At 47.0% G+C, this 27,921-nt stretch overlaps 1 protein-coding gene across 1 annotated transcript; it reads left to right on the forward strand.

Annotated features, from left to right (window-relative positions):
- Nucleotides 1–545: 545 nt before the first annotated feature.
- BPIFC (BPI fold containing family C) lies at nucleotides 546–26,832 on the forward strand (the record flags this gene model as incomplete). The annotated part of the gene is given in 15 exon segments (XM_082742406.1): nucleotides 546–581; nucleotides 1,092–1,244; nucleotides 1,250–1,266; nucleotides 2,438–2,593; nucleotides 2,718–2,781; nucleotides 4,829–4,889; nucleotides 6,358–6,449; nucleotides 7,950–8,126; nucleotides 9,268–9,321; nucleotides 10,208–10,378; nucleotides 11,016–11,083; nucleotides 20,855–20,897; nucleotides 23,556–23,619; nucleotides 24,579–24,655; nucleotides 26,218–26,832. Coding segments are annotated over 15 exon segments (1,356 nt in total). The 3' UTR covers nucleotides 26,341–26,832.
- Between the last annotated feature and the right edge of the window lie 1,089 nt (nucleotides 26,833–27,921).

Raw genomic sequence — 27,921 nt, forward strand, 5'->3', positions numbered from 1 at the left:
TTTCTTAATCTTAGTTCATAACGATGCCTTCCTCCCATACCACAGTTATAAGCAGATGATCTCATTTTGTCTTCTCGACGTACCCATGAGTAACCCTTCCTCTGGGTGACTAACTAAAAGAGATTAGTGTCTCACCCAGGGTTGCACGGCTAGCACAAAACTCAGCTCCAAGTCAAGGGCCCCTTGCATAATGCATGAAGTGGCATAGCCTACTGGCTAGGAACCGTCTGAGACAGATGGGGGAGGGCTCCAGGTCTGGTTCTACCGCTTATATATGACTTCAGCCACGTTCCATATCTTCTCATCTCTGGATTGCAGATTGCAAAACCAGCAACAACCTCATGGGATTATTGTGGGGATTAAAATGATCTAATGCATGTAAAGTGCTTATTGCAGTGCCTGGCAGGGAGCAATCACTTAGCACATGAGCTGTCTACCTATACAGATTCCATGCAGCCCATTGCCTCCTGCCTACCATTGACAGCTCAGACAGTTCTAGGGGAAGTAAAACTCTGAGTTTATAAACCAGGGAAGATACTGTCCACATGGAGGACATCTGGGAATATGAAGAAGGCGCCCTTGTGATTGTCCCATGATGGGGGGGGGGGGCTCTAGTGGCATTTAGTTGGCGAATAAGCCAGGTACCCTGAGATGTGTATAACAGTCCTCTATACCAAATAGTTGTCCCATCCAAAATAATATTCCCCCTCACCGAGAAACACTGGAGCAGCTGAAGGGAAAAACCATGATGGCAATGTTGTACCTCATACTATCTTTAATGAAGCTAAAAAAAATTTGATTTTTTTCAAATTTGTTTCTATACTTGCTCATTTCCCCCTCAATTAGATACCAGGGGCTTCTTGGCAAGTGTTAAAGGGAAATTAGAAGGCAGTACCCAGAGGTACCTGCGGGGCTCAGTCAGTTAAGCATCTAACTCTTGATCTTAGGGTTACGAGTTCAGAAAAAAAAAAGAAGAAGAAGAAGGCAGTGCCCTGAGACAGCTCCTCCGACCTGAGGTTCCTTCCTCCATAGGAAGTCATGATTGCTTTTGCGAGTTCCACAAACCTCCTCTATGATTTTGCCTTACTTAGAGATGCACTAGAAGACATGGGCTAACCTCTCTGTTTTTGTTTTACAGCATAAAAATCCATGCCTTCTCATTTCCAAATACTTCATTAGCCTTTGTGCCTGGGGTGGGAATCAAGGCCCTGACCAACCACGGTACCGCCAACATCAGCACCGACTGGAAGTCAAGTCTCCGCTCTTGTAAGTATTCCTCTCAAAGCTTCTGTGGCTGTTCTAGGGAGAAATGGAACGAAATTGAAAGTACATAATTTAGCTGGTGTTTTTGACATTGGGCTTCTTTCCCTCTGCCACTAACAATCTTTCTCAAGAGCACAATTTTCCAGGAGAGATTTAAATCAGAATATCTCTGCTGGAGTCTGGGTAGGGGAGAGTGGGAGGCTGAGAAGCATCCTTCCCTTAAAGGCAGAGCAAACTGTCATTTAAGACTTCCTAAGAGCTGGGAGTTCCTGACCATTGGAGCAATGGACGTGTGCTCAACATTTTAGACCTTCAGTGAGTCACTGTGTGTTCTTGGGCCATTCCACACACGTCCCCCTCCTTGGGGCAACTGATGGGAAATGGGCCTTCCTACCTCACAAGGAGATTAGAGGATAAAAGTTACTGGGAGCCCAATTCTCTCCCTACCAAAAGGCCTTTGCGCACTCTCAGAGAAAGGAGGGATCAAATTCAAAGACCAACTACTCAAAGACCAACTTCTGTGTTGAAGTCACGGTCATGGGGTAATGTTTAGGTCTACCCCAGTTGGTTCCCCAGAAAGAACATCTACTCATCGACTTGGTCATTCAACAACCACTGATCGAGTGCCAGCCAAGGACCATTTATACCCATCTCAAGAACTCTACACTTGTACACTGTAAAGAAATGGTGTATTTATTCTCCCATAAGTAACATAGATTCCGGGATTCATTCATTTCTTTCCCGACTCATCAGCCACATACTAAGTGCTTATGCTATGTGCTTCTCCTGCGGGTATGGAGTGTGTAGCACACACTCCAGTCCCTCAAAGAGTTCACAGACTGCATCTAGTGTCCCGTCCCTATCTGTGCTCAACCTAAATAAGCCTACCCCATGTTCTCCGTCCACACAAGCATTGTACATGAATGGTGCTTAATACGTGCTCGGCCACCGTGGGGGCCAAGCCCCCAGGATAAAAATGCTAAGCTAAAGCTGTCCCCATCCCCATATTCATTACATCTTTTGTTTGGTAAAACGCTCAGCACCTACTCTGCTCCTACCTGTTCCTGGTGACAAAGGTCCTTCCCTCCAGGAGCTTAGAGGCTGCGGGTAGTCAGAGAAAGGACCCATCTCACCCCTGGCCAGGCCTGGGTAACCTTGCACTTTCTCTCAACAGCCAAGACACAGGAGGAGCTGATCTGTTTCTCTCTGGCGTCTTCTTCACTGGTGTCATTGTCCTGGCCCGCAACGACTTTGGTCACCCAATCATGAAGCTCCAAGACTGTTACGCCCAAGTGAGCCACGCCCACGTGTCATTTTCCGGAGACCTCAGGTGAGCGATAGCATCATGGGCAGTTGCTGGTCTGGAACGGGGTTACCCGGCAGAGCCTGAGGAGGTTCACCACCGGCAGATTCGATTCCTGAATTAAGCCCGTTTTTTTCTCTTTTCTCCCCAGTGTCCTGTACAACTCCTTTGCTGAACCCATGGAGAAACCCATTTTAAAGAACTTAAATGAAATGGTAAGTCTTTAGAGGTGATACAACTACAGTAAAACACTCTGCCATGTTTTACCTAATTCTTAGTCAATAAACCTTTATTGAGCACCTGTTGTATGCCAGGCATCATCCAAGGCACTTTCACACACATTATCCCTTGCACCTTACTAAGTTTCGCCAGTGCCCACCATGTGCCAGTGTGGTAGGTGCTGGGGACGCAGGAATGAATGAAACAGTATTCCCTCCCTTGAGTGCTCAGCACAGGATGGGCAAACAACCCACATGCGTTTATTTATTGCGCACCTACTGTGTGCCCAGCACGAGGCTACAGGCTGTTGGGGATATAAAATAGGAATAAACTTATTATGTTTTTAGGTAAACCCAACTCAGGCTTGTGGAACAATGACTGAATGAGTATTTGGATTTAATACGCAATTACATGGTCATTAGACTGAACCAAAGGGGTTCAGGGAAGTGGAAAGATTCAGTCGAAAGGGCCTGAAAGTCTCCTGGGGCATAGTTTTTAGAGGATGCAGGACTTGAACTGGGCCTTGAAGAATAAGTACAATTTTGACAGGTAAGGAATGGGAGAGAAGAAAGGGTGTTTCCAAGAAACAGTATCGGTTAAGATAACTTCCAAAATTACAAGTGTCTCCATTCCAGAACATGGTGTTTGAGGAAGGGGAGAGATGGAATTGGCTGTGTGCCCTCTTTCCAGTCCAGGCCAGACCATTTCTGGATGCTTTGCCCATATGTGCGGGGAGACGAGGAGAAGGATGAGGAGGATGGGGAATGAGAGGGTGGAAGCGGGATCTGGAAGCCTCCATCCCCTCCTCCCGGGCAGGCAGTGGGTGCTTGATGAATGCCAGTGAGGAAATCAACGTGTAAATACATTCGGCAGCTTGTCCGAGGAGCTTGCCCAGCTGGTCGGGGCACTCCGAGGTTGCCCGGGCTTTCTCCAGGCTCACCTGGCAGGTGCTGAGCGCTGGCGCACGGGCGTGCCAGAGAGGGACAGGGAAAGCCCTGCCGGCTGGGGGACCCCACACTTGCCACCGCTCCTCTGCTGGAAACCGGGCGTGGTTCTCTGGCCTCAGACAGGAAGCCACTAGCTAAGTTTGCCTGGAGCGTGCGCAGGCCTTAGAGCCGGGGGCGCTTTGCTTCAGGTAGGCCCTCGGTGCCGCGGGAAAACAGAAAAGAGCGCTCAGACCACAGCTCGCTGGATTCCAAGTCCCAGTTATGTAACCCCTGGCAACCCACTAAAGCTCTCCAGACATCATTGTTCCCATCTGTGAAGGGCGGGCTGTGGTGCCCACCTCTCAGCACTGCCATGAGGCTAACATGGGGTTCAAGCAGCACAGCTGACATTTACTGAATGTTTGCTGTGTGCGGGCGGCCGTATGTGGATTACTTCTGTTTCTGCTCACAACAGCATGAGGAAGTAGGTACAATTAATTGTCCCTTGTTACAAGTGAGGAAACAGAACAGACTACAAATCACGTGCCAAGGGAGTCAACCCAAGGCGGCCAGGCTCCCAAGCCTCTGCTAGTAACCGCCACGCCAAGTGCTTAGCACATGCCTGGCACACGGTGGCCCACCCATGTTGGCACACTTCCTCCTTCCTAAAGACAAGCTCGAGTCCAAGTCAAGATCGCTTTTCTAACTCCAGAAGGGGTTCTGATCTAACAGAGGTCTCACAACTGGGCTCTCAAGCCAGCCGAGTGGGACAGTGAGGGTCCCAACTTGCGCCCAGAGGCAGTGGCGTCCCCACAGCCGGGAAAGGCCCAGCAGCAGGTCCTCGGGGTGACCGCACGAGAAAGAGAATCCAGGGTCTCATGCTTTCACAGGGCTGACTGGGTGTGGTCCCAGTTGCTCCCAAGTTCAGCCCGCATTCCATGACGTGGCACGCATACACACAGAGTGTGGGGCCCACTGGCATCAGTGAATTTGAGGGAAGGTCCTGGAGGCCGAAGGGAGGATGGACCCTAACCAGAAGGACTTGGCTGGCAGGGTCTAGACCCCTAAATAGTGCAATGTGGTAACCTGCAATTTTTTTTATTCCTTTTATGGCCAGCTCTGTCCCATTATCATGAGTGAGGTGGGAGCCCTGAACGCCAACCTCAGCATGCTGGAGGGTGAGTCCTCGGGCTGCCTCTTCAGGACGGTCCTCTTCCCACCCTCAGACTCTGGTGCTCTGCCAGCTGACTTTTCAATGTAAGATAGGCCAGCTCTCCTACCGGCTTTACCCTCTGCAAATTAGAGCCACGGGAAACGCCCGCTCTCACACAAAATCCATCCTCTTCAGGATGATCATGCTAATTTCAACCAAGTTAGCCCCTTCCTCCCCCTGTTCTAGCCACTTCGGTGGCTGCTTGCTGCCTCAGGATCAAGTCCAAATGCTTTCACAGGGACTACAAGACCTGCTCGGGCTCAGCCCACCCATCTCAGCCTCATCTTGTCCCTTTCTCTGCTCTCCTGCCATCAGACTGCTTCTACTGCCCCCATGCCCTTGCTGGGCTCATGCTGCCCTCCCTGCCTAGCAGAGCTTCCCCTCCCCCCACTTATTCAAATAGATGTGTATTGAATTCCTATTTCTTTACCAGCACTGCGTTAAACCCTGAGGGGTCCAGTCCCTTCCACTTCTTTCCCCTGCACCATCCCTTGTCTGTCCACTCCTCATTATCATTTAAAATGGGCAGTCCTGCTCCCCTCACAGCATGGTGATGGGATCTGTTCAGACTGAATTTGAAAGCATTTTTAAAAAACGATAGTGGGGCACCTGGCTGGCTCAGTGGGTTAAAGCCTCTGCCTTCGGCTCAGGTCATGATCTCAGGGTCCTGGGATCAAGTCCCACATCAGGCTCCCTGCTCGGTGGGGAGCCTGCTTCCTCCTCTCTCTCTCTCTCTCTCTCTGCCTGCTTGTGACCTCTGTCAAATAAATACATTAAAAAAAAATAACGATAGTGACATGGGGCACTACTGTTCCCTCACCTTGGCAAGTCCCTTTGTCTCTTCTTGTTGCTTACCACCCTCTGTGGAATAAAGCAGCCCGGTGTGCAAGAGGAGAAGGTGTGCTACTCAGATGTTTTGTTCTAGATCAGGGGGGAGGTCTTCATATCACAGAGCATGTGGTGCTGGCCAGGAAAGCTGCTCTCCCAGGCCGGGTCTGACTCCCAAGCACTGCACTCCTGGGCATACAACCTGCCTCAGACTCTGAAATCCTGCCTCCTGCAGCCCCTCACCTCCTGCTGTGCTCTGAAAATGATGATACAAAGAAAGAATTGGGGTGCCTGGGTGGCTCAGGGGGGTAAGCCTCTGCCTGCAGCTCAGGTCATGATTCCGCCTCTCTGCCTACTTGTGATCACTCTCTGTCAAATAAATAAATAAAATCTTAAAAAAAAACAAACGGGGGGGTGGTTTACTTTCTTCTTTTGACTTACCTACTTAGCCCAGGTTTTGAAAAGTAAGCATGTATTACTTACGAAATAAGGATAATCATTTTTAATAACAGAGAATTAAAATTATATTGCTCTGCATAGATCATAGTCAGATGCTATCCTATACCTTTAATAAATATGAATTTTCATTTTTATTTGTTATTTAGTTTTAACCAAGATTGACAACTATACTCTCCTGGACTACTCCCTAATCAGTTCTCCGGAGATAACTGAGAATTACATGGAGCTGAATTTGAAGGTAACTTTATCGTCACCAGATTCTCGTCCTGGCTTTCAACAGCCAGTATTCAAAGAGCAAATACTCTATGCAGAAGGAAATATCACTAAATACCCTTCAAATAATTTAATGTCCTTTCAAGCAATTCCCTCATGTTCCTTCAAAAGACCCTTCAGCAGTTTCTTGATCAGTAAATGATGGTTTGGATTTGCCCAACATACAACTGCTTCATGATGGAAAGGATCATGATGATTGTGTCTGTGGGGTCAGGTCTGAGGTCTGAGGCTAAGAGGCAGCAGGAAGGGGGGCTCAACCCATCAGCAGATTGTTCATACGAACACTCCTGTTCCTGTCTGGTCAGCCACTTTAACTGAGGGCCGTCGACCTCTTGACCTTGGTCAGGTCATTTTAGGGATCATTTAGGGATCATTTTAGGGGTCATGAGTAAAGGGATCGTGAACTGGCCATTTGCACATGAAAATGGTATTTGCTGATTCTGGAAAAGAGACTGTCTTTACATTTAGTTTTGCCCCATGGTTAGTAACTGTGGGTTGTTTTTTTTTTTTTTTTTTGGAAGTGCATATTGACTTATATTTCTTTCTTTTTTTTTTTTTTTAAGATTTTATTTATTTAGGGGCTCCTGGGTAGCTCAGTTATTAAGCATCTGATTTTGGCCCAGGTCATGATCCTAGGGTCCTGGGATCCAGCCCCACATCGGGCTCCCTGCTCAGTGGGAAGCCTGCTTCTCCCTCCCCCTCTGCCTGCTGCTCCCCCTGCTGTGCTCTCTCTGTCAAATCTTTTTTTTTTAAAGAGATTTTATTTATTTATTTATTAGAGAAAGGCATCGAGCATGAGCTGGGGGAAGGGGGATGGAGATGGAGAAGCAGACTGTCTGCTGAACAGGGAGCCCAGATGGATTCGAGGCTCGATCCCAGGACTCTGGGATCATGACCTGAGCCAAAGGCAGACACTTAACTGACTGAGCCACCCAGGCACCCCTGACTTATATTTCAATCACTTCGAGTCTTTCAAATCAGTTAAATGTTACTCAAGACATCTTGTAATAACATCCTATAGCCACTGAGGGCAGCATCAGGAATGCGTGGGAAATGCTTTAACCCATTGAGAGCCCCACCGGGTCCTTCTGAGGCTTTCTGTGCCACCCCCAGAGGCTCAACAGCCACAGAGTTCAAAGGTCAAGGGTCTGGCATCTCTACATGCCCCTCAGGAACTATGCAGAGCTGTGTGTCCAGGTAAAATACAACTGCCTTCTGAGAGAAGGTTACAGCCCAGAGTGGACAGACATGTCCACATACGCTCAAGAACTCATCAGAGCTGCCAGACCATCGTCACTGGTCAAGGAATGAAAAGGCCCTGTTGTGTTTTAACCCCTACTGAGTGTCTGGTATTTGTCTGATTCTGAGTGAGCAGAATCAGCAGAATCTGAGTACACCACCTTCTCAGTGGTGTACACCCGGGTCTTGACCTGATACCCTGATCTTTCTCTCTGTTTTCCCACAGGGCGTATTCTACCCCCTGGACAACCTCAGCGACCCCCCCTTCTCACCAGTTCCTTTTGCGCTGCCAGAACACCACGACTCTATGCTCTATATTGGAATCTCCGAGTTTTTCTTCAAATCTGCATCCTTTGCTTACTTTACAGCTGGGGCCTTCAATGTCACTCTCTCCATGAAAGAGGTAAGGAGAGTTCATGGATAGGACCATCAGCACCAGCATTTCGGCTTACTATAAGTCCATTATGGGAATTTCATGTCATGGTTTCTATTTCCTGGGCCCTTTTAGACTATCAACCCTAGCAGGTCATGAGTAAAGGGATCGTGAACTGAAAGCTTTTAGTATCTTGAGAGCTGCTGGGTTTCTAAGTCTACTAATTTCAATTGTGTAGGATACCAGGCCACTGTTCTAGATTAATCTTAAATAATGCCAGGACTCCCCTCTACCACTTATGACCTGTGACTTTGGGCATCTTCAATGTATTTAACTTCTCTGTGCCAGAGTGTCATCATTTAGAAAATGGGAATAATAACTCCATACTCATAAGGTCGATATAGACAGTAGAGAGATTTGAATATACAGAACGCATTCATGCCTGGCACGGAGGAAGTGTTCTTTATGTGTTGCTTACCATCATCATCATCGCCATGCCTGGTTTAATGCCAGCACCAGTATTTGTCCTGTTGGTAATTGCAATTGAGTTATCTACAATGACCACTAAGAGGACACATACTCATGGATTCTCTTTGCCACGCCCCTCCCTTTCATGGTGAGAACATTCTCTCTAGCCAACCAACAACTTTTATTAAGCATTGCCTATTAATCTTTTCATTCCATGGGTCTTAATAATACAAGTGGTTCTAAAACTTGGGTTCAGAATACCAGGTATGGCAGCACCCGTGACCGCAGACTGCCGAGAATTAGAGAAACCTAGCTTCAGATCTGGAAAACACTCATTTGTGAAAATAAATTACTTAAGTATTTTTTGTCTCAGCAACCTCTGAAGAGGTGGGCAATACATACAAGGGTTCTTGTTAACCACTGTAGGATGGCTATGCATGGATCCTACGTGGGTGGCCTACACAGTTAAAAGGCACTTACTGAAAACGAAGGTACTTCCTGTGTGACCTTGGGCAAGTGACTTCACTTCTTTGAGCCTCAGACTTCCTATGATTGGGCTATTAAATGATAGGCCACTATTAAACACTAATTGTTTGTTGATGTAACAACTTCATGATTCATAAAAATACAAGGAAAGCTAGGTTTTCCCCTTAAAAGAGAACCCAGGTAAAAATCTTACAGTAACACGATCTTGATTTTCCAGATTTCCAACCATTTGGTTCAAAACTCTCAAGGCCTTGGCAATGTGCTCTCCCGGGTGAGTACTGGGAGCCTGACTCCTTGGTAGTGTATCTGGATTCACGGCAGTTACTTCTGGAAAATTTGTGGGTTCTCTCTATTCCTTTTCGGTCCAAACCTGAGTCCATCTTTCCATTCTGAAGAGATTTTTTTTTTCTTTTTTTGGTAAGATTTATTTATTTTAGAGAGAGTGAGCATAAGCAGCAGGGGAGGAGCAGAAGGAGAGTCTTAAGATCTCAACCTGAGCCAAAACCAAGAGTCAGTAATCTGACTCTGGAGCTGGGGGCCTCAGATTTTTTTTTTCTTTTAATAAAATAGCCACAGATATTTATTAAACAAGTTACTGTTAAAGGCATCATAAGTTTACAAAACAAATCAGCTGTCCCTTCCCTACGTTTCCACCACACATTTGAATTAATAAGCTTCAATGGGAAATGGGGGAATAGCGCCCATGTCTGTGCCCTTAGTGAAGCAACTCTTAATGTCATGCCTTCTCAGCCCCTGAATATTGGACACAGTGTCCTGAAAGGCTCAGGTTTGCTCTTAAGGACAGAGAGATGCTCACCGAGCTTCCTGATTCTAGAGCAAGGACCTGGAGACACACCTAGATTTGAATCCCTGTTCTTTAATGTATCTGGAAGTGAAGGAAATTATTTAACCAGAGGCTCACTGTCTTCAGCTGTGAAAGGGGGTTCTGATAGAACCTGCCCACAGGGATTTTGTGAAGATTAAACCAGACAATTCAGATAAGCTCAGTGAATGTCAGCCGTCATTATTATTTGTCTTGTGTGCGGTGGTGGTATAATTGCCAAAGAGCTTTATTTCTATTCTGACAGCATGACGTAAAGTTTAATCACCCAGGCTACCAGCTCCCTGGTCTCCACTTTTTTCTTTGAACTTTGCAGATCGCGGAGATCTACCTCCTGTCCCAGCCCTTCATGGTGCGGGTCATGGCAACGGAGCCTCCTGCAATCAGTCTGCAGCCGGGTAACTTCACCCTGGACATCCCTGCCTCCATCGTGCTCCTCGCCCAGACCGAGAACTCAACCGCGGAAGCCATCGTGTCCATGGACTTTGTAAGGCCTGTGCGGGCAGGAGGGTGGCCTGGGGAGACCCATCCCGTTCCCACAGCGGGCCACTGACCAACAGGGCTCTGCTCAGTGTCTGGGAGTGTGAGGTCTGATTTGTCAGTTAGTGGTGAGGACAGGGGTGGGACGGGGCGGGGCGGGGGGGGGGGCGGTGCTCATACCCCTCATGGTAAAACAGCTCTCCCCCTCCCCCACGCCCTACGCACCCTTCCCTCAGCTGCAGTTACATCGATCACTGACTTTCTTTTGTTTTTCCCCAAAATAAGTCAGTGGAATTCAAGGTTATTTGAGCAGAGGGAGGCCAAACACAACCCAATGGAAAGGGACAAATACAGTGATTCTACACGAAATGTCACACACACATGTACACATACACACACACACACAGAGTACATGGAGAAGAAAGGTGAGGAAAAAATAGAGCAATTTAAGGGAGATTCTTAAAAAGTGTTTATAGTTAGTTTCCCTGCCCACAAGAGAGCATTTTCAGATCTGCTTCTTCCTAGTATCTCTAGCAATGCGAGGAAAAGTGGAGCTTCTGGTATTTCCAGTATAAGAAATTGTATTTGCAGCCAAAATAGACAGACTCATTCCCCTTAGTAACGAGCGCTTTTGTTGTCTGCAGGTTGCTAGCACCAGTGTTGGCCTGGTTATTTTGGGACAAAGACTGGTCTGCTCATTATCTCTGAACAGGTAAGTTTAATTGATTTGACTGTTGACAACCTTAGCGGTAAGTGATTCAGCAGACCACAGAGACAAAGCGAACTTTAACAGAACAGGTTAAGTTACCACCGGATAGAACATGAATCACTTAGGTACTCCTCTTGGCATGATCCTGATGACGTCAGACTACGGGCTTCACTAAAATTTTGTGGTGGAGCCTTTCTTTCTCCTCCCATTAGATGCTGTTCAGATAAAACACGCAGCCGAAGTGTAAATATAATTCCATCATATAAATTCACTTTCTAGTGGTACCGTGATATAAATTAAAGGCCCTCCTCAACAATTCCAGGAAGCGTGCTCTTGAGGAAGGAGGTCAAGGAACAAAGTGTCAAATCCCTGGTCACTGGTTGCTTAACCAGGAGCAAGTCTAGGAACCTCATTGTGCCTCGGTCTCCTTGTCTGTAAAATACTGAAGTTGGGCCGGGTCGTCCCTGAGGTAGCTGCAGGCTCTGACACCCTGACCCCTTACTAGACCGTAGAGTTTAACAAAACCACGGCCCATGGCCTAGCTGGTTCTCCAGAGAATGCAGCATGCCATGGAAGGGGTCGGGCGGGTCACATGGGTAGACTGTGGACAGTGATTGCCATGGAGAAGAACCGTCTGCAAAGCCCCTTTTCCTCCGCCCTGCGAGGCCGACAGTCGAAGCCATGAATGAGACTACCTGGGAGGAGGGGAAATGCTATTCGGAATGACCAGATGGCTCCGATGAAACCCACGGAAGGGGGAAGAAATGCTATACAAAGGCCAGAGAACGCAGAGTCGAGAAAGAACAGGAAACCAACAGAGGGGAAAAGTAAGTCAATCACCATAAGTCAGCGGACGGTTGTGAAGACTACTGCAGACACACAGAAGGTGCCCTCAACAAAACCATATTAAATGGGACAAACAGAATGGAAAACTGCACAAACGCAGCAGTCCGCTATGTAAAATAGCTTTCCATCTGGACGAGGAAGTGAATCACAAAGAGTGCCATTAGGATACGGGATTGAGTGAGATTTTCCTCCTTAAAATTATCTTTGTAACTATACTGTTACAAATGACAAAAAAAAAAAGAAAGAAAGAAAGAAAGAAAGATAGTATGGTTTCCCAGAAAAAAAAAAGATTTCAAGAAGACTCTGTTACTTTCTACCCAGCTCTACAATACGGGACTGATTTCCCCATTAGTCTCAGCAGGCACAGAACCTAGAGCCCATGAATACTTCAGGGACCCATGAAAACGTTTTAGTGTATTTTTAAAATAATTTAAAAATGAATACAATCCAGGCTGGACTATACTTATCTTTATAACAACATAGTCTTAAAATATAATTTTTAGTATTTCTTTATGGAGGGAGGGCTCCCAGAGGCAACAGTTGCCTCAGGGCCCCCCAAAATCATACCGGGGCCCACCCTGCATAAGGTCAAGGCCGATGAAACTCTAAACCTTGATGGGTCGTCTTGGAAATGACAGTTCTACCAGTTGAGAGGATGGAAGCCAGAGAGCCGGAGAGGAGGAGGGAAAGGGAGGCCGCTGAGAGCTCGGCAGCGTCAGGGCAAGGCCAGACGGGAAAGGAGAGAACTTGCAGTGCAGTTTGCCCGAGCCGCCCCACTGCTGAACCCTCCATCTGCAGCCCCGATAGGAAAGGGGGGCTGGAAATCTGGAGGGAGGTGGGAGAAGGGAGGCAGGGCCGCTAACCGAGGCAGCAAGCTCTTGAGAAGGGAGAAACCACGTGCGCCCTTGAGCAGGGCCCTGGTTCACGGGCAGGATGGATGGAAGGACTTAGTGCGGGTGGGGCTTCAGGCTTGCAGGCCGGTGGGAGAGACCTTAAGGAACAGAGAGACTAGGTCCCCTTCTGAGCTTCCGCTGGGCGGACTCTCCTCGCCAGCGATCCTCCCCGTAAGAAATGGCACGTTCAGAGGGTATTGGGTTTCGGTTCGCGGGGGAACTGCAAAACTGCAACCCGCTCGCTTCACATCACCCAAAGAAATGCGCGGACCCATTCTCCGGCTTCCCGCAGCCCACAAGCGTGCTTTGACCCAGTGAACACAAGCTGAGGTTAAGACTCCTGCCTTCCTGGGGTCTCCTCCGCGTTCCCCTGTGGTCTCCTTCAGATTCTCGTGCCGGGGAGGTTTCCTGGGGCCTTCGTGGGGTCTGAGCAGGACCAGCTATCCAACTCGCAAGGCCCATTGCAAAATCAGAATGGGGAGCCCCTGGTTCAGAATCTTATGAAGAATTTAAAGATGGGGACAGCAGGGCCTTGAACCAAGCATGGGGCCCCTCTGAGCAAGGCCATGTCATGCTGCAAAGGTTGCCGGGGGTGGCTCCTGCTGGGGGTGCTGTGCCGGGCCTCGGGCAGCAGGAGGATGAAGGGTAAGGTGGATAGGCCAGGCTCACTCAGTCCCAAGGCGGCCTGTGCGAGACCGCGGAGAAGCAGAGGCTGCGCTGAAGGGGTGCCTTCCCTGTGGCTGCAGGAATGGCCGCGCCACCTCCCACACGGCTACCCCAGCCAGCAACTGCCACTCCCGGTTCCGCAAGCGCTGCTCTTCCAGACCTATGGCCTGCTGTGGTCTTGGGTGAGGTCAGAGAGGCACAGTGCGGAGAGGCGTAAAGTGGGGTGGGAATGGGTGAAGCATCCCCGAGAAAACCCTGGGAAAGGGGGTCTGCAAATTAGGCTCCCAGAATACTAACCCCCCAAACACTTTACTAAACATCCCCTGCCTGAATGTGTCCCTTTCTGGAGCTGCTCGCGGCTGGCTACTGAGACAGGAGATAGAGAAATCAAGGCAAATCCAGTGTGGTGAGTTTAAAGACGCAGTGAGCTCAAAGGCTTTAGAGTCAAGACTAGCTGGTTCAGATCCCCGCCCTGCCATTCATTAGCTGTGGGGCCTCAGGCAAGTTACTTAACCTCTCTGGGCCTCCATTTCCTTCTCTATAAAATGAGGCTATAATACAACCCACTTCAGGGGGTTACTGTAAGGACTACATGAGTTAATACATGTAAAGTGCATCTTAAGTGTTCAGGAAGGTTGACTATGGCTATTACTTAAAATTTGGGGCTGGCCTCATCCCGGGGAAGAAGGTGCTCCATTATACAAGATCCTCGCAAGAGTTCCCCAGTCAGAAAAACCCTGTTCAGGAAATACCTCATTCCCGTGTCTCCCGCCCAGTGACGGTTATTAGAGAAACTGCCTTTTGTCCTAGTATTTATGACTACTTAATTATTGAGTATTTGCTGTCTTCTGGTCCCATGCCAAGAACTTCACACATATCATTTCATTTAAACCGCACAAGCCTGGATCTCCAGGACCTGGCACGGTCTTCAATCGACGTCGTCAGTGAACAGACATGGAGGTCGCTCATTATCCCGGTTTTACATTTATAGAGGTCGACTAACTTGCGCACATCACAGAGCTACTGAATGGCAGACCCAGAACTTGAACCTGGGTGAGTGGTTTTCACAGCCTTGGGTGTTCACTTACGACATTATACTGCCTTTGATGCGGAACATGGCCAAGACCTAGAAGACTGAGACAGTGAACACCCTGGCCCAGAAGCGGAAACCCGTGAGCACGGAGTCACACGGACCTGAAGCAGGCAGCATGTCCTTTCTCAGTGTGAAGACTTGATCGAGGAAGAGAAGCCACAGGCAGATCATGATCTGCGGTAGAAAAAGCGCACAGCCCCTTGCACACAGCCGCCTTGAGAAACGAAGGGAAGGAAAAAATGCAAGCAAAAGCAGGGAGTACGAGTAATCACCGTGACCGCGGTGGGGACGTCTCATTACGAGCACAGCCCTGTAGTCCAGGCGTTTCTGATTTTGAATTCCGCCTCTGTCGCTTGGTAGCCGTGTGACCCTGGGAAAGTCAGTCAACCTCTCTAAATATCAGTTTCCTCATCAGCAAAACAGGGCACCTATTCACAGAGCTGTTTTATGGGGAGACGAGGTAATGTCTGAAAAGCACGATGTTCTGCACGTAAGCAGTGCTCAAAAAATATTAGTTACTACCAGCAGTAGAGTTTTACTTTTTTTCCCCTTTTTGGGATCAAACTTTCACCAAAAAGAGGGAGAAATTGACAGGTCAGGATGGCCTTAAAAGCCTTAGAGTTGGCCCTCAGAGTCCTAAACCAGATTTGAACTGGTTCATCCACAACGGAGACTTTTGTTCCAAACACAGCTCCGCCGGGAGGTAACCCCAATGCGGGCTGATCCATATACTAGACGTTTCTAAGACCAAATGAAATAACACTTTCCCTTTTTTCATTTTAACACCCCCCTTTTTAAATTTTTTTAAAAGATTTTATTTATTTGAGAGAGAGAGCACAGCAGGGAGGAGGAACAGAGGGAGAGGGAGAAGCAGACTCCCGGCTGAGCAGAGAGCGAGAGCCGGACGTGGGGTTCAAATCTCAGGACCCCGGGATCACGACCTGAGCTGAAGGCAGACACTTAACTGACTGAGCCACCCAGGCGCCCCTTTAAGCTTACAAAGCTCAAGCAATCCAATATACAGAATCTTTGGACCATTTAGAACTCTGGAACAATTTTGACATTGCCACAAGTGAGGCATCGGACATGCCCAAACTGTGCCCCACACTGGTGACAGCAGCGCGCGCGCGCGCGCGCACACACACACACACACACACACACACACACTACAACCCCTCCCAGGCAACACCTTCAGAGAATGCAAAGAAAGCTGACTACAAGCACACAGGAACCCCACCCAGCCCTACTCCTCGCGGCTTGGGCGATAAGCATTTCCCAATGTCAGCCATCTGGAAAGAAACCCAGAAAGAAAAACAGGTCTGGGAAGAACGGATTCAGTTTCTGTCAGAACAGTGCTTTAGACAGGTCACCAGAGCTCGGGCTTCGTCCCCAGGCTGACCGCCATCTCCACCCTCCCTCTGAGCTACCACGGAGGCTGGCGCACAGGAATGTCACAGTGCGAGGCCCCTGTTAGAGGAGGAAAAACAAATGACTTTCGCTTCTCCCAGACTTGTTGGGGGAATTTCCAGGCTGCAGAAGGCAGTGAAGATAAAACACGGGGGAACCCTTCCTCCTCAAGAGGGTCCTTTAATACTGGAATGGGCTTAACATATTCCTCACATGAAAACCTTTCCTCTTTGGGGGCTCCGGGGTGGCACAGTCAATTAGGCGTCTGACGCTCTTGGTTTCAGCTCTGGTCGTGAAGTCATGGTTGTGAGATCGAGCCTCATATCAGGCTCCACACTCAGCGGGGCATCTGCTTGGGATTTTCTCTCCCTCTGCCTCTCCCGCTCATCCTCTCTCTAAAATAAATCTTGGAGAAAAAAAAAAAAAAAAAAAGCCTTTCATCATGGATGAAATCCACAGCCTGGGGTTGTCAAGCACTTTGACTACCTTCCAAGCGAGCCAATCTTCCCTCTCATAACTCCCTAAAATGAACATTCTGCTTTAGACTGGCCCCCTTCAAAGCCACCCCAATTCCAATAACCCCTTCCCCACCCACTCTTTACTCATTTATCCATAATCCATTCCATGAGAATTTCTTGGGCGCTGATTATGTGCTCTACAGTGTTCTTGATACAGATAATAAAGGCAAATGTTTCTACCTCCCAAATCTAGAGCCTGCAGGAGAAACACTCAGATTAAGAGGCAAAAACTGGGTGCTAAGAAAAAGGGTGGCGTGCTTCTCTCAAAGGGCAGGGTTTTTTTTTGTTTTAAGATTATTTATTTATTTGTCAGAGAGAGAGAGATCACACAAGCAGGCAGAAGCAGAGAGAGAGAAGCAGGCTCCCTGTCAAGCAATGAGCCCGATGAGGGACTCAATCCCAGAACCCTGGGATCATGACCTGAGCCGAAGGCAGCAGCTTAACCGACTGAGCCACCCAGGCGTCCCTCAAAGGGCAGTTTTATTCCCACCCCCATATCTTAAACACACACACACACACACACACACACACCCCTACCTCCAACCCATGCTGGTTTCTTCACCATTTCATACATTCTTAGAATTCCTGCAGCAAGTCAGTGTAAACCCACAAAGGAGCACTGAAGACCAGCTGTTTTGTATTATTCTGCAAATCCTTCCTCTACAGGCAGCTTCTGTCTGTCCATCATCAATATAATTAACGTTCTTCCCGTTGCCTAGAGCATTACTGAGCACAGAAGGAGCTCTTAGGAATCCTCTTGGGCTGCCCATCTTTTCTTCATACTGCGGCCAGAGTGATCTTTCCAAAACGCAGACATCATCTCCCTTTATAGAAACCTTCCATAGGGGCGCCTGGGTGGCTCAGTGGGTTAAGCCTCTGTCTTCAGCTCAGGTCATGATGCCAGAGTCCTGGGATCAAGCCCTACATCAGCAGGGAGCCTGCTTCCTGCTCTCTCTCTCTGCCTGCTTCTCTGCCTACTTGTGATCTCTCCCTCTCTGTCAAATAAATAAAATCTTAAAAAAAAAAAAAACTTCCATAGATTCCTTGCCCATAAGATAAATATCAAACTTTTAGCATAGCCTCTGATATCTTAAGATAAATATCAAAATTTTACCACCATTGTCTGCCTCCCGAGCACTCTCTTCCTAGCCTCTGTTCCCTCCACAGGGCCTTTGCAACCTCCGCCAGACCCTTCCTTCCCCAATCTGCCTTTTTAATCTCGCTTACCCTTGATATGTCAGCTCTCAAGGACGTATTTCCTTACTCCGAAACTTTTCTGCACCTGCCAGTTTAGATAGCGTTCCTCTCTCATTGGCCTCAGTGAACTTTTTCTTTCCTTCAGAGCATTTATCTCAATTCATCATTAAACCGTCACCAGTAGGCTTATTTGATTACTGTGTGCCTCCCCACAAGGCTTTAAGCTCCGTGCGAGCAGTGGCCGTGTTTGATTTAACTCACAGTCGTGATCTCCAGCACCTGCCGCACAGCTGACGTGTATTAGGTGTTCAGTGAGTATCTGCTGGACAGATGCCTGGATGAACACTAAGTGCCTTAATGTGCCATGCTCTGGACTCAGTCAGGTTCACAGTCAGAGGACACAGAGATAAACAATTACTATGCAGTATTGAGTGCAAGGTATGATTTTCGACGTCTGCGTGGCCACAGGGTTGGAGAAGCGGCATTGTGAGTGCCTGTGCCTTGATCTACTTGAACTCCATTGTGCTGTATTTGCTATTGACCCAGATTTTGACCCCGCCACCATCTGACAGGCTTAAGTGCTTATACTTCTGTTCTGGTTTTCAGTCAGGACGGTAAACCTCCAAAACTTTGTGAATAAGCTGTGTTTTCTATATGTCTGCAAGGTAGGGCTACTTGAGCTTCCTTTCTCCCCACGAACTCTGTGGTTCTGTAATAAAATTAGTTCCTAGTAGTTGTGCTTTAAGAAATAGGTTAGAAAAAAAAGAAAGGGGGAAGAAACAGGTTAGGGGCTCCGTGTGAGGATGAAAGGTCAACAGACTGAACTCGGTCGCCACCTAGTGGTCACAGTTGCGCTCACCTCTTTCATTAATATCTATCTGCTCCTTAAATGTAGTAACAGAAAGGTGCCTGGAAGAGGTAACTCCTGAGTTAAATCTTAAGCAATGAAAAGAAGTTAACCAGTCAACGAGACAGGAGAGGGGCAATTTCAGAAAAAGGTAACAGCAGGAGCAAAAAGCATGGAGACCAGAGGTACCATGGAATATACAAGGAAACACTTTGCAGTTGTTTCAAGATCATTATGACCTTATCCACTCTAATTTTGAATGACCCAGCCCCAAATATATGGCACATATTCAAATGCATTCCACATGAAATATAATTTAAACTTAACCATGAGTGGAGTTGAGTTAAAGTGACTAGTCACCGTAATGTTAATTTGTTGTGGGCATGTATTAATTTTCATTTTTTAGGATATTTTTGTTATGTGTTTTGAAGCCAATACATTTTTTAATCTCAGATATATAGTGCCTCGTTAATAAAATAGCACAGCGGTGCCCAGGTGGCTTAGTTGCTTCAGTGTCCTACTCTTGATCTTAGCTCAAGTCTCAATCTCAGGGTCATGAGTTCAAGCCCAGCATTGGGCTCCAGGCTGAATGTGGAGCCTACTTAAGAAAATAAAATAAAAAATAGATAAACCAGCATAGCACTAACCAGTTCAGGGTTCTTGAGTATCATATGCGGGGTAGAGAATGAAAAGAAGTGAGAGTAAACAGGTAACCAGACACCAAAATACAGAAAGGCTTGGGTACCACCTACATGACTTGGACTCAGGCCATTAAAGAATTCTGAACGGGAGCGTGTCCTCTTCAGACATGCTTGCCAGATAGCTCACTCTGGGAATGGTGTGGAGGACAGATTGGAGAAGACCAAGACTGGAGACTGGGGGAGCCATTTGACGGCTGATGCAGGGATGTCTGGGTGGCTCAGTCAGTTAAGTGTCTGCCTTCGGCTCAGGTCATGATCCCAGAATCCCAGAGTCCTGGGATCGGCGGAGAGTCTTTGTCTCCCTCTGCCCTTCACCCCACTTATGCACATTCTCTTTCTCTCTCTCTCAAATAAATAAATAATATATATATTTTTTAAGTTTCTAAAAAGAAGAAGAAGAAGGCTGATGCAGAAGTAAGGCTGGGCAAAAGTGAGCCAGGGAAGGACAGGAGGGAAAGCAAAGTGAGGAAAGATCCTACAGTGGAAGGGAGGTTTGGGTTGGGCATTGAGAGATCAGAGTTTTTGGTCCTAAATCTGCCATTAATTGGACCTCAGTTTCCCCACCTGTGATATGAAAGGATCCTCCCTGTTGGTTACCACTGCTTCCTCTTACTATGTCTGACAAATCAAGTCTGTGTTCTGGGAGTTCAGACCAAGAAGACCTGAAGACTATTTCTCCCACCCAAGTACTAAGCAAGCCCCACCCCACTTAGCTCCAGAGATCAGATGAGACGAGGCACATTCGAGGTGCTCGGCTGGAGCACCGAAAATTATTTCTTAAGATTCTTCTTGGTGCATAAACAATGAATCTTGGAACACTGGGAAAAAAAAGTTAAATTTTTTTAAAAAGAAGAAAAAAAAAAAGGAAAAAAATTCTTCCACCTTCAAGTTGCCAACAGTAAGTCCTCTATAGCAAATGCATACGGGGAAACCATCCTGGTTACAAATCCAAGCCTTCTGATAGAAAGCTCTGCTTCTTAAGCAGCAAATATCAGGTAAAGATGTACTAGAACATTATATCCTCACCAGTCTGTGCGTTTTTTTAAAATAGTGACTTATGGGTCACCTGGGTGGCTCAGTTGGTTGAATAGCTGCCTTCAGCTTGGGTTGTGATCCCGGGGTCCTGGGATTGAGCCCTATATTGGGCTCCCTGCTCAGTGGGGAGCCTGCTTCTCCTGCTCCCTCAGCTTGCTGCTCCCCTTGCTTGTGCTCTCTCTCTCTCTGTCTGTCAAATAAATGAATAAAATCTTTAAAAAAACAAAAAATAAATAAAATAGTGGCTTATGGATCTTTAAAAAAAACAAATCCCCTTTCCTTTTTGTTCCTTTCTATTGAAATGGGTTTTTTTAAAGATTTTATTTATTTATTTGACAGACAAGAGAGCACAAGTAGGCAGAGAGGCAGGCAGAGAGAGTGGGTGGGAAGCAGGCTCCCCGCTGAGCAGAGAGCCCCATGCAGGGCTCAATCCCCGGACCCTGGGATCTCGACCTGAGCCAAAGGCAGAGGCTCAATCTACTGAGCCACCCAGGCACCTGAAAGAGTTGTTTTTAAATCTTCCGTCCTTTAAACCTTTCCTGTTGACATTTGCTGTTTTGTTTCGTTTCAGATTCCGGCTCTCTTTGCCAGAGTCCAATCGCAGCAATATTGAGGTAGGAATCTGAGCTCTCAGAGTTCCCGTCAAGGGTAAAATGATAGTTTCCCTACATAGTAGCTGAATTAATGTTTTCTGAGCCTCTAAATACTTGATTTCCCCTTGAGGGTAGGTTTTAACTTTAAAATTCCTTGTGTAGCTTCTTGTCTACCAACCCCATCACTTTTCAGAGTCCTGAGTGCTAACCATTACACAATGGAACCCAACCCCATAACTTTTAAACAGGACAGGAACTCTCCAATTTTATCTATTCAGAAAGACTTTTAAAAGAATTTTCTAAAAACTAAGACCTATGTAATATTGGCATTTTTCAGGGCAATTTCATTCTTTGGATAAAATAATCTTTGATAATTAAATGTAAGATCCAGCCTCCCAAAGGATGAGGCCATCTGCAAATTATGAGGCCATGACTGAGTTGCTCTTGGAAGCCTTTCTAGCCATCTCCAAAAACTGTTGCGAGGCTGGCTGTGCAGATACTTTGGGGTGAGGGGAGGCCAGCCTAGTGACCTCCTGATGGCAAGAGTATATCCCAACTTGGATAGACTTGGAATCGAACCCCACCCCCCAAGCTGCAGGAAGTTCAGCCAAATCACTACTTGGGTGTCCCTGCCCTTGTGGCACTTACATTGCAGATCAGCAGTTCTCATGTCGGGCCAGTTTTGCCCCTCAGGGACATTTGGCAATGTCTGAAGACATTTTTGGTTCTCACAGTTTGGGGGATGCTTTAGGAACTTAGGGGGTAGAGACCAAGGATGCCGCTTACCATCCCACAGTGCATAAGACAACCCCCACGGCAAAGAAGGATCCATCCCAAAATGTCAATAGTGCCACTGTTGGCCACTCTTATTTCTAGTGTGTGTGGGGGGGGCAGACAACAAGCAAATATATTTTGTCTGCTGAAAAATATTGTACAGAAAAGTAAATCAGAGCAAGTGTATGGGCAGTGCAGGTGGGGACAGAGCTGGCCATTCCAGTCTTCAGGTTGTTGGGACGATTCGCCAGGATTATATATGAGGTTCATTTAGCACATTGGATATATGGCAGGTGTTAAATAAATGATCCCCATTGTCCTCATGAAAATTAATTTCCGTTATTGCCACCTCTCTGTCAACGGGCAGCGTAGCACAATGGTTACATCCACAAACTCGGGCCAAAGCGCAGGAGTCAACTCCCACTTACGAGCTGTGTGGCCTCAGTCAGGGCACTTGACCTCTCCCAGAGCAGTCCTGGGACATGGTCCTGAACTGATGACCATGTTCGACAGAAGCAGCTATTAAGAGAGGAATAGATGTGAGGAAAATAGCAAAGAAGCCCAGGAACTTATGCAGGTGGCCAGACAAGATGTTTGTTTGTTCAATTTTTAGGAACATCCTGATTTTCAGGTTGGGAAGATTAGAAGCCAGTGAGATGAGTGCCCGCAAGCTGGAAAATAAGTTCTATTTTCATGCCAGATATTGAAACATAAAATACCCATAGTGTCTCATGCACTGTGGGTCAGCACCTCCAGAAGGCATAGCTCTTTGGTAGATGAGAGACCACGATCAATGAGAATGCACAGCTGACTTTCTCATAAATAACATTTCCTGAGCCTAGAGGAGGCAAAATGAGTCCAAGTTGTCCAGGAAAACCCAGAGAAATTGCTTAGTATCCACAACAGAGTGTGTTAATAATGACATTTCTGGGTGGAAAATATGACAGCGATATATGCTGGGCATCTTACATAATATTCACTTGTTTAATTCCGAGACCAACTGAGACATTAGTGCTGTTATCTTCAGTTCACAGTAGAGGAAACTGAGGCACACAGAGATCAGAGAGCTTTTCCAACTTCACAGAAGTGGTAAAAACAAGAGCTAAACCTATGAAGGCAGCTTCAGAGCCCTGCTTGCTAAGCTGCAAGGTTTGCTGAGCATGTAGGATATTCAAAATATATTCATTGAGTGAACCAATGTTCATCACAGTCCATTTATTTTTTTAAAATATTTACGTGTGTGTGTGTGTGTGTGTGCATTATAGTGGGGAGGAGAAGGGGGGAAGAGGGGGAGAGAATCTCCAGCACACTCTGCACTGAGCCAGGAGCCTGACCCTGAGATCACGACCCCAAGTTCATGACCAAGCCAAAACCAAGAGTCGGAGGCTCAACTGACTGAGCCACAAAGGCACCCCCTCGTCCATTTGTTTTTAATACCTGAATCTTCCCAGGAACTAACACTTTTCTAAGATTTAACAACCACTGTGATTTATTCTGGGTAAATTGGATGTTCTGGTGATAGTGTTAACTATAGAGCATAAGGTAATGCAAAGGACCTCCATTAAGGAAAGACAACTAACTGAGATACTTCGTAATTGTTTAGATCCGCTCACTTGATAGATACCTAAGCTGCCACCATGTGGTCCCTCTACATTTGTCGTCACCATGATCCAGCCTACGCGGAGCAGACATGTCCAACCTCAAGGAGGAAAACAGATTGGGAAACTATAATATGGTTTCCCGCCAAGTAGCTTTCAGTGTCTGGAAAGCTGGGTTATCTCCATGGGGAGATTCTAATTACCGCCCTCTGTCGTGAAAGGTCTGGGAAAGTGCATATTCGGACCCGTCATGGTACCTTCAAAATGCCCTGATTTTGCAACTGATTGGTATCCCCTTTCATCTTAGGTCTTGAGGTTTGAGAACATTCTGTCCTCTATTCTCCACTTTGGAATCCTCCCACTGGCCAACGGTAAGGGATTCTGGGGAAACACGTGACTCTGACATTAGCTGAATGTTGGGGATTGTTTGGGACTTTCCACTCCGAAGGCTGTACTTCTCACACGTAACCGTGTGAATCCGGGCCCATGCTGGAACTTAAAAAGTTTGCATCATCCGTGGTTACAAAGTTAGTTATTCCAGATCCAAGCCTTGTTAGCCACACTACCTGTAGACTCAGCAAGAACCCCTAAAACTCTGGTTGAGTTGAAGAGATTGAAACCACACCCCTTAGGTGGTAATGATTCTCCTTCCCGTCTGCCAGAAATGAAATTCACCTCCCTGGAGGGCATCTCTGTGATTCTTATGCACAGACCACCATCTGGATAAACAGTTGGGTTTTTAAAAATATTTTATTTATTTATTTGATAGAGATCACAAGTAGGCAGAGAGGCAGGCAGAGAGCTGAAGGGGGTGGGGAGCAGGCTCCCTGCTGAGCAGAGAGCCCCTTGTGGGGCTCCATCCCAGGACCCTGAGATCATGACTTGAGCCAAAGGCAGAGTCTTAACCCACTGAGCCAGCCAGGCACCCCTGGATAGACAGTTTGAATGAAGGACAATTCTAGGCCCTCTCCCTGTATGCAGTCGTTCATAACCTGCAGTATCTTGAGTTTGGCTTGGTTAAAAGACACTTTGTATCAGAGACCAGAATGTTCTCAGACATTAATTAAAGTATTTTCGAAATATAAACTGGACAAGTTGCCAACATTTTTCTGCCATCCAAGTGTACATAACTGCTTGTGTATTTTTACTAAGCACTTCAGTAACTAATTAAGTATTCATCAAGGAAAATGCAAGGAATATAAAATGAAAATATAAAATCAGGAAGAAGGAAAAGATAGATTTAAAAACTGCTTATTCGTCTTTTACCAAAAAGTTTGCCAAAACTTCTGTGTGTGTGCCCAGTTATCTTACCCCTTGTTCTGTTTTTCAGCAAAATTGCAGCAAGGAATTCCCCTGCCCAACCCACACAAAATCTCACTTGTCAATTCTGATATTGAAGTGCTTGCGGTAAGAATGTGAATATTCTCTTTACTGGCCCCACTTTTAAAAATTTTTTTAAGATTGTATTTATTTATTTGACAGACAGAGATCACAAGTAGGCAGAGAGGCAGGCAGAGAGAGAGGAAGGGAAGCAGGCTCCCCGCTGAGCAGAGAGCCCGATGCGGGGCTTGATCCCAGGACCCCGGGATCAAGACCTGAGCTGAAGGCAGATTTTTTAAAAAATATATTTTATTTATTTATTTAATAGAGAGATCACAAGTAGACAGAGAGAGGGGGAAGCAGGCTCCCTGCTGAGCAGTGAGCCCGATGTGGGGCTCGATCCCAGGACCCTGAGATCATGACCCAAACTGAAAGCAACTGCCTCTACTTTTCACAGTAGAAGCCTCCTCCTAGTTTGCTTATTCTGTTTTTGCTACTTTGCTCTGCGTTGTGTTTTTCCAGCCCAAGGAATTTTATAGGCAAAAGGTTTAGTGCTTAAAGCTTGCAGTCAACAATGAAAACCATTTAAACTTGAGTTTAAGAATCAGACCAAGGCTGATTTCCCTTGGCAGCCAGACTTACTCATGCTGTAGTAAGAGAAGACGCAATGCAGTGTTGTGGCGCCCTCTGCCTCATTCCTTCCACAAAACAACCTGTGAGGCTGGGATGAACGGCCGCCTTTTTTCTTTTCTTTTTTTTTTTAATTTTTTCAGTGTTCCAAGATTCATTGTTTATGTACCACACCCAGTGCTCCATAGAGTACGAGCCCTCCTTAGTACCCACCACTAGGCTCCCCTATCCCCCCACCCCCCACCCTCCAAAACCCTCAGTTTGTTTCTCAGAGTCCACAGTCTCTCTTGGTTCGTCTCCCCCTCCGATTTCCCCCAATTCACTTCTCCTCTTCATCCCCCAATGTCCTCCATATATTCCTTATGCTCCACAAGTAAGTGAAACCCTATGATATTTGATCTCTGCTTAACTTATTTCACTCAGCATCATCTCCTCCAGCTCCGTCCATGTTGGTACAGAAGTTTGGTGTTCATCCTTTTTGATGGAGGCGTAATACTCCATTGTGTATATGGACCACATCTTCCTTATAATGGTCCCGTTTAAGATAAGGAGAGCAGAGCCTGGCTGAGACCTGACTGGTTCCTCTGATTCTCTCAGTGAACTTTTGCCTGAACCAAAGACCCTCCTCGAGGTTCAGGGATCTGCTGGGAGCTGTTTCCTCATTAATCATTTTCCTCATTAATCATTTTCAACGAACTTCAGAACACTTTTTTTTTCCATTTTCGGGGGTCGTGGAGGAAATAAGATTCTGCAGGAACTCTCCCATCCCATGCACATCCTGCCTTCCCCCTTCCCTCCCCACCTCCCCTGCTTCTGTAGCTGCTCAAGTTACCTACGGAGACGATAACCCCAAGTCTGCTCTGATGTCCGAAGCACTCACAAGGGGACAGCGGCAGGGAGGGAGGGACACAGGAGGACCTGGGAAAGAAGCCATCTCTCCCCCACCCCTTAGCAAACCCCAGAGGTCTATGGCTGCCGGTGTCCAGGGTGTGACATTTTCATTCTTGCCTCCTTTTCAGGGATTCCTTTTGATCTCCACTGACCTCAAGTATGAAACGTCCTTAAAGCAGCAGCCAAGTTTCCATGGTTGGGAAGGTCTGAACCTCATAAGTGGACAGTGGAGGGGGAAGCCCGCCGCTTGATTGCCTGTTTGGAGCCCACCCCAGGCGGCCAGTGGCCCTTAATCCACAGCTACTGTAAGCCCAGAAGGGGAGAACAGTGCACGCTGGATTGTAAAGCCCTGCGAAGTGCTTAGGCTGACAGTTTTCCTTCTCAAGCCCTCAGGGACAGAGGGAGGCAAACTGAGTTAAAGAGCCAAATCAGGGTTTGTGTGTGTGTGTGTGTGTGTGTGTGTGTGTGTGTGTGTGTAGGGGTAGGCGTTTCAGTGTTTCATGTTCGAATGCACATTGTGTGTTTCTGTGTTTATAAAATGCTGGGGACTGGAGCTAGCCATGTGCCCTGGAGGAGGCGCATGAGAAAGCCCAAATTACAGATTTGCCCGAGTTCTTCCTGGAGGAGCTCCCTTTAGCTCTCTCAGCAACCCAGGGTTTCCCCCACTTCCCTCCATATTGGATTGTATGTTTTATATTTACTGCTACTGTCCCTTGTATTTAATTAAACTCGTTTTCTATTAATGTGAGCTTGTCTTTTTATTTGAGAAATTCTCTGCTTCTGCTCTGGGTTTTTTTTTTTAAATAAAATAAGACAAAGATGAGAGAATTTAACATCTTTAACTAACATCTTTAATTTAACGTCATTAACATCTTTAATATTTTTGACAAAAAGTGAGGGTATGCAGACTTCAAGGCTTGATCTAAAAAGGGACTAGCTTGGGATGCCTGGGTGACTCAGTCGGTTAAGCGGCTGCGGTCAGCTTAGGTTATGATCCCAGGATCCTAGAGATCCTAGGGTGGAATCCTCCATAGGCCTCCTTGCTCAGCAGGGAGCCTGCTTCTCCCTCTGCCTCTGCCTCTGCCTCTGCCTGCCACCACCCCACCCCCACCCCCCCCGCTTGTGCTCCCTTTCTCTCTCTAGCAAATAAATAAAATCCTTTAAAGGAGGGACAGCTCAGAAGAACTGTGGTCCCATTTTACAGATGAGAAAACGAAGGAGGAGAGAGATGAATCCCAGAAGGCTGGTAAAGCAGCCTGTGCTACAGGGCAGAGGGAGAAATTGAGTCCAAGTCTTCCCCATCCCAGATGTTTCTGGTGAGAAATAGTGGTCATAGCAAACTCGAGAAGTTACATCGCTTCTTTAAGTTTTAGGGCTTTCCCTCAAAGATGAAATGGTAGTGCCGAGTACTTAGCCTAGATCATTTGTCGCTGGGGATCTTAAATTATTAGAGCATCTAATTACTGGGGTGACACTGGGGCAGAAGAGGAGGAAAGGGGAACCCGTATGGATAATGCAAGAAGGACTAGAAACCACCGACTTTGCCTTTGTGGCTCTCACAGTCTCCTGGGAGAGTGGATGCCAAGCCCGGTGCTGGTTACTCCAGGACAGTCAGTCACCTAATAATCACAGACGCTCAGAAGAACTGTGGTCCCATTTTACAGATGAGAAAACGGAGGAGGAGAGAGATGAATCCCACAAGGCTGGTAAAGCCGCCTGTGCTACAGGGCAGAGGGAGAAATTGAGTCCAAGTCTTCCCCATCCCCAAGTCACCGCTATTTACATGCGGTAGGACTAGAAGCGGAAATACGTGAAAACCGCTTACTCTGGGA

This window comes from Mustela nivalis, assembly GCF_964662115.1.
Source record: "Mustela nivalis genome assembly, chromosome: 7".
In the NCBI taxonomy this organism is placed as follows: Eukaryota; Metazoa; Chordata; class Mammalia; order Carnivora; family Mustelidae; genus Mustela; species Mustela nivalis.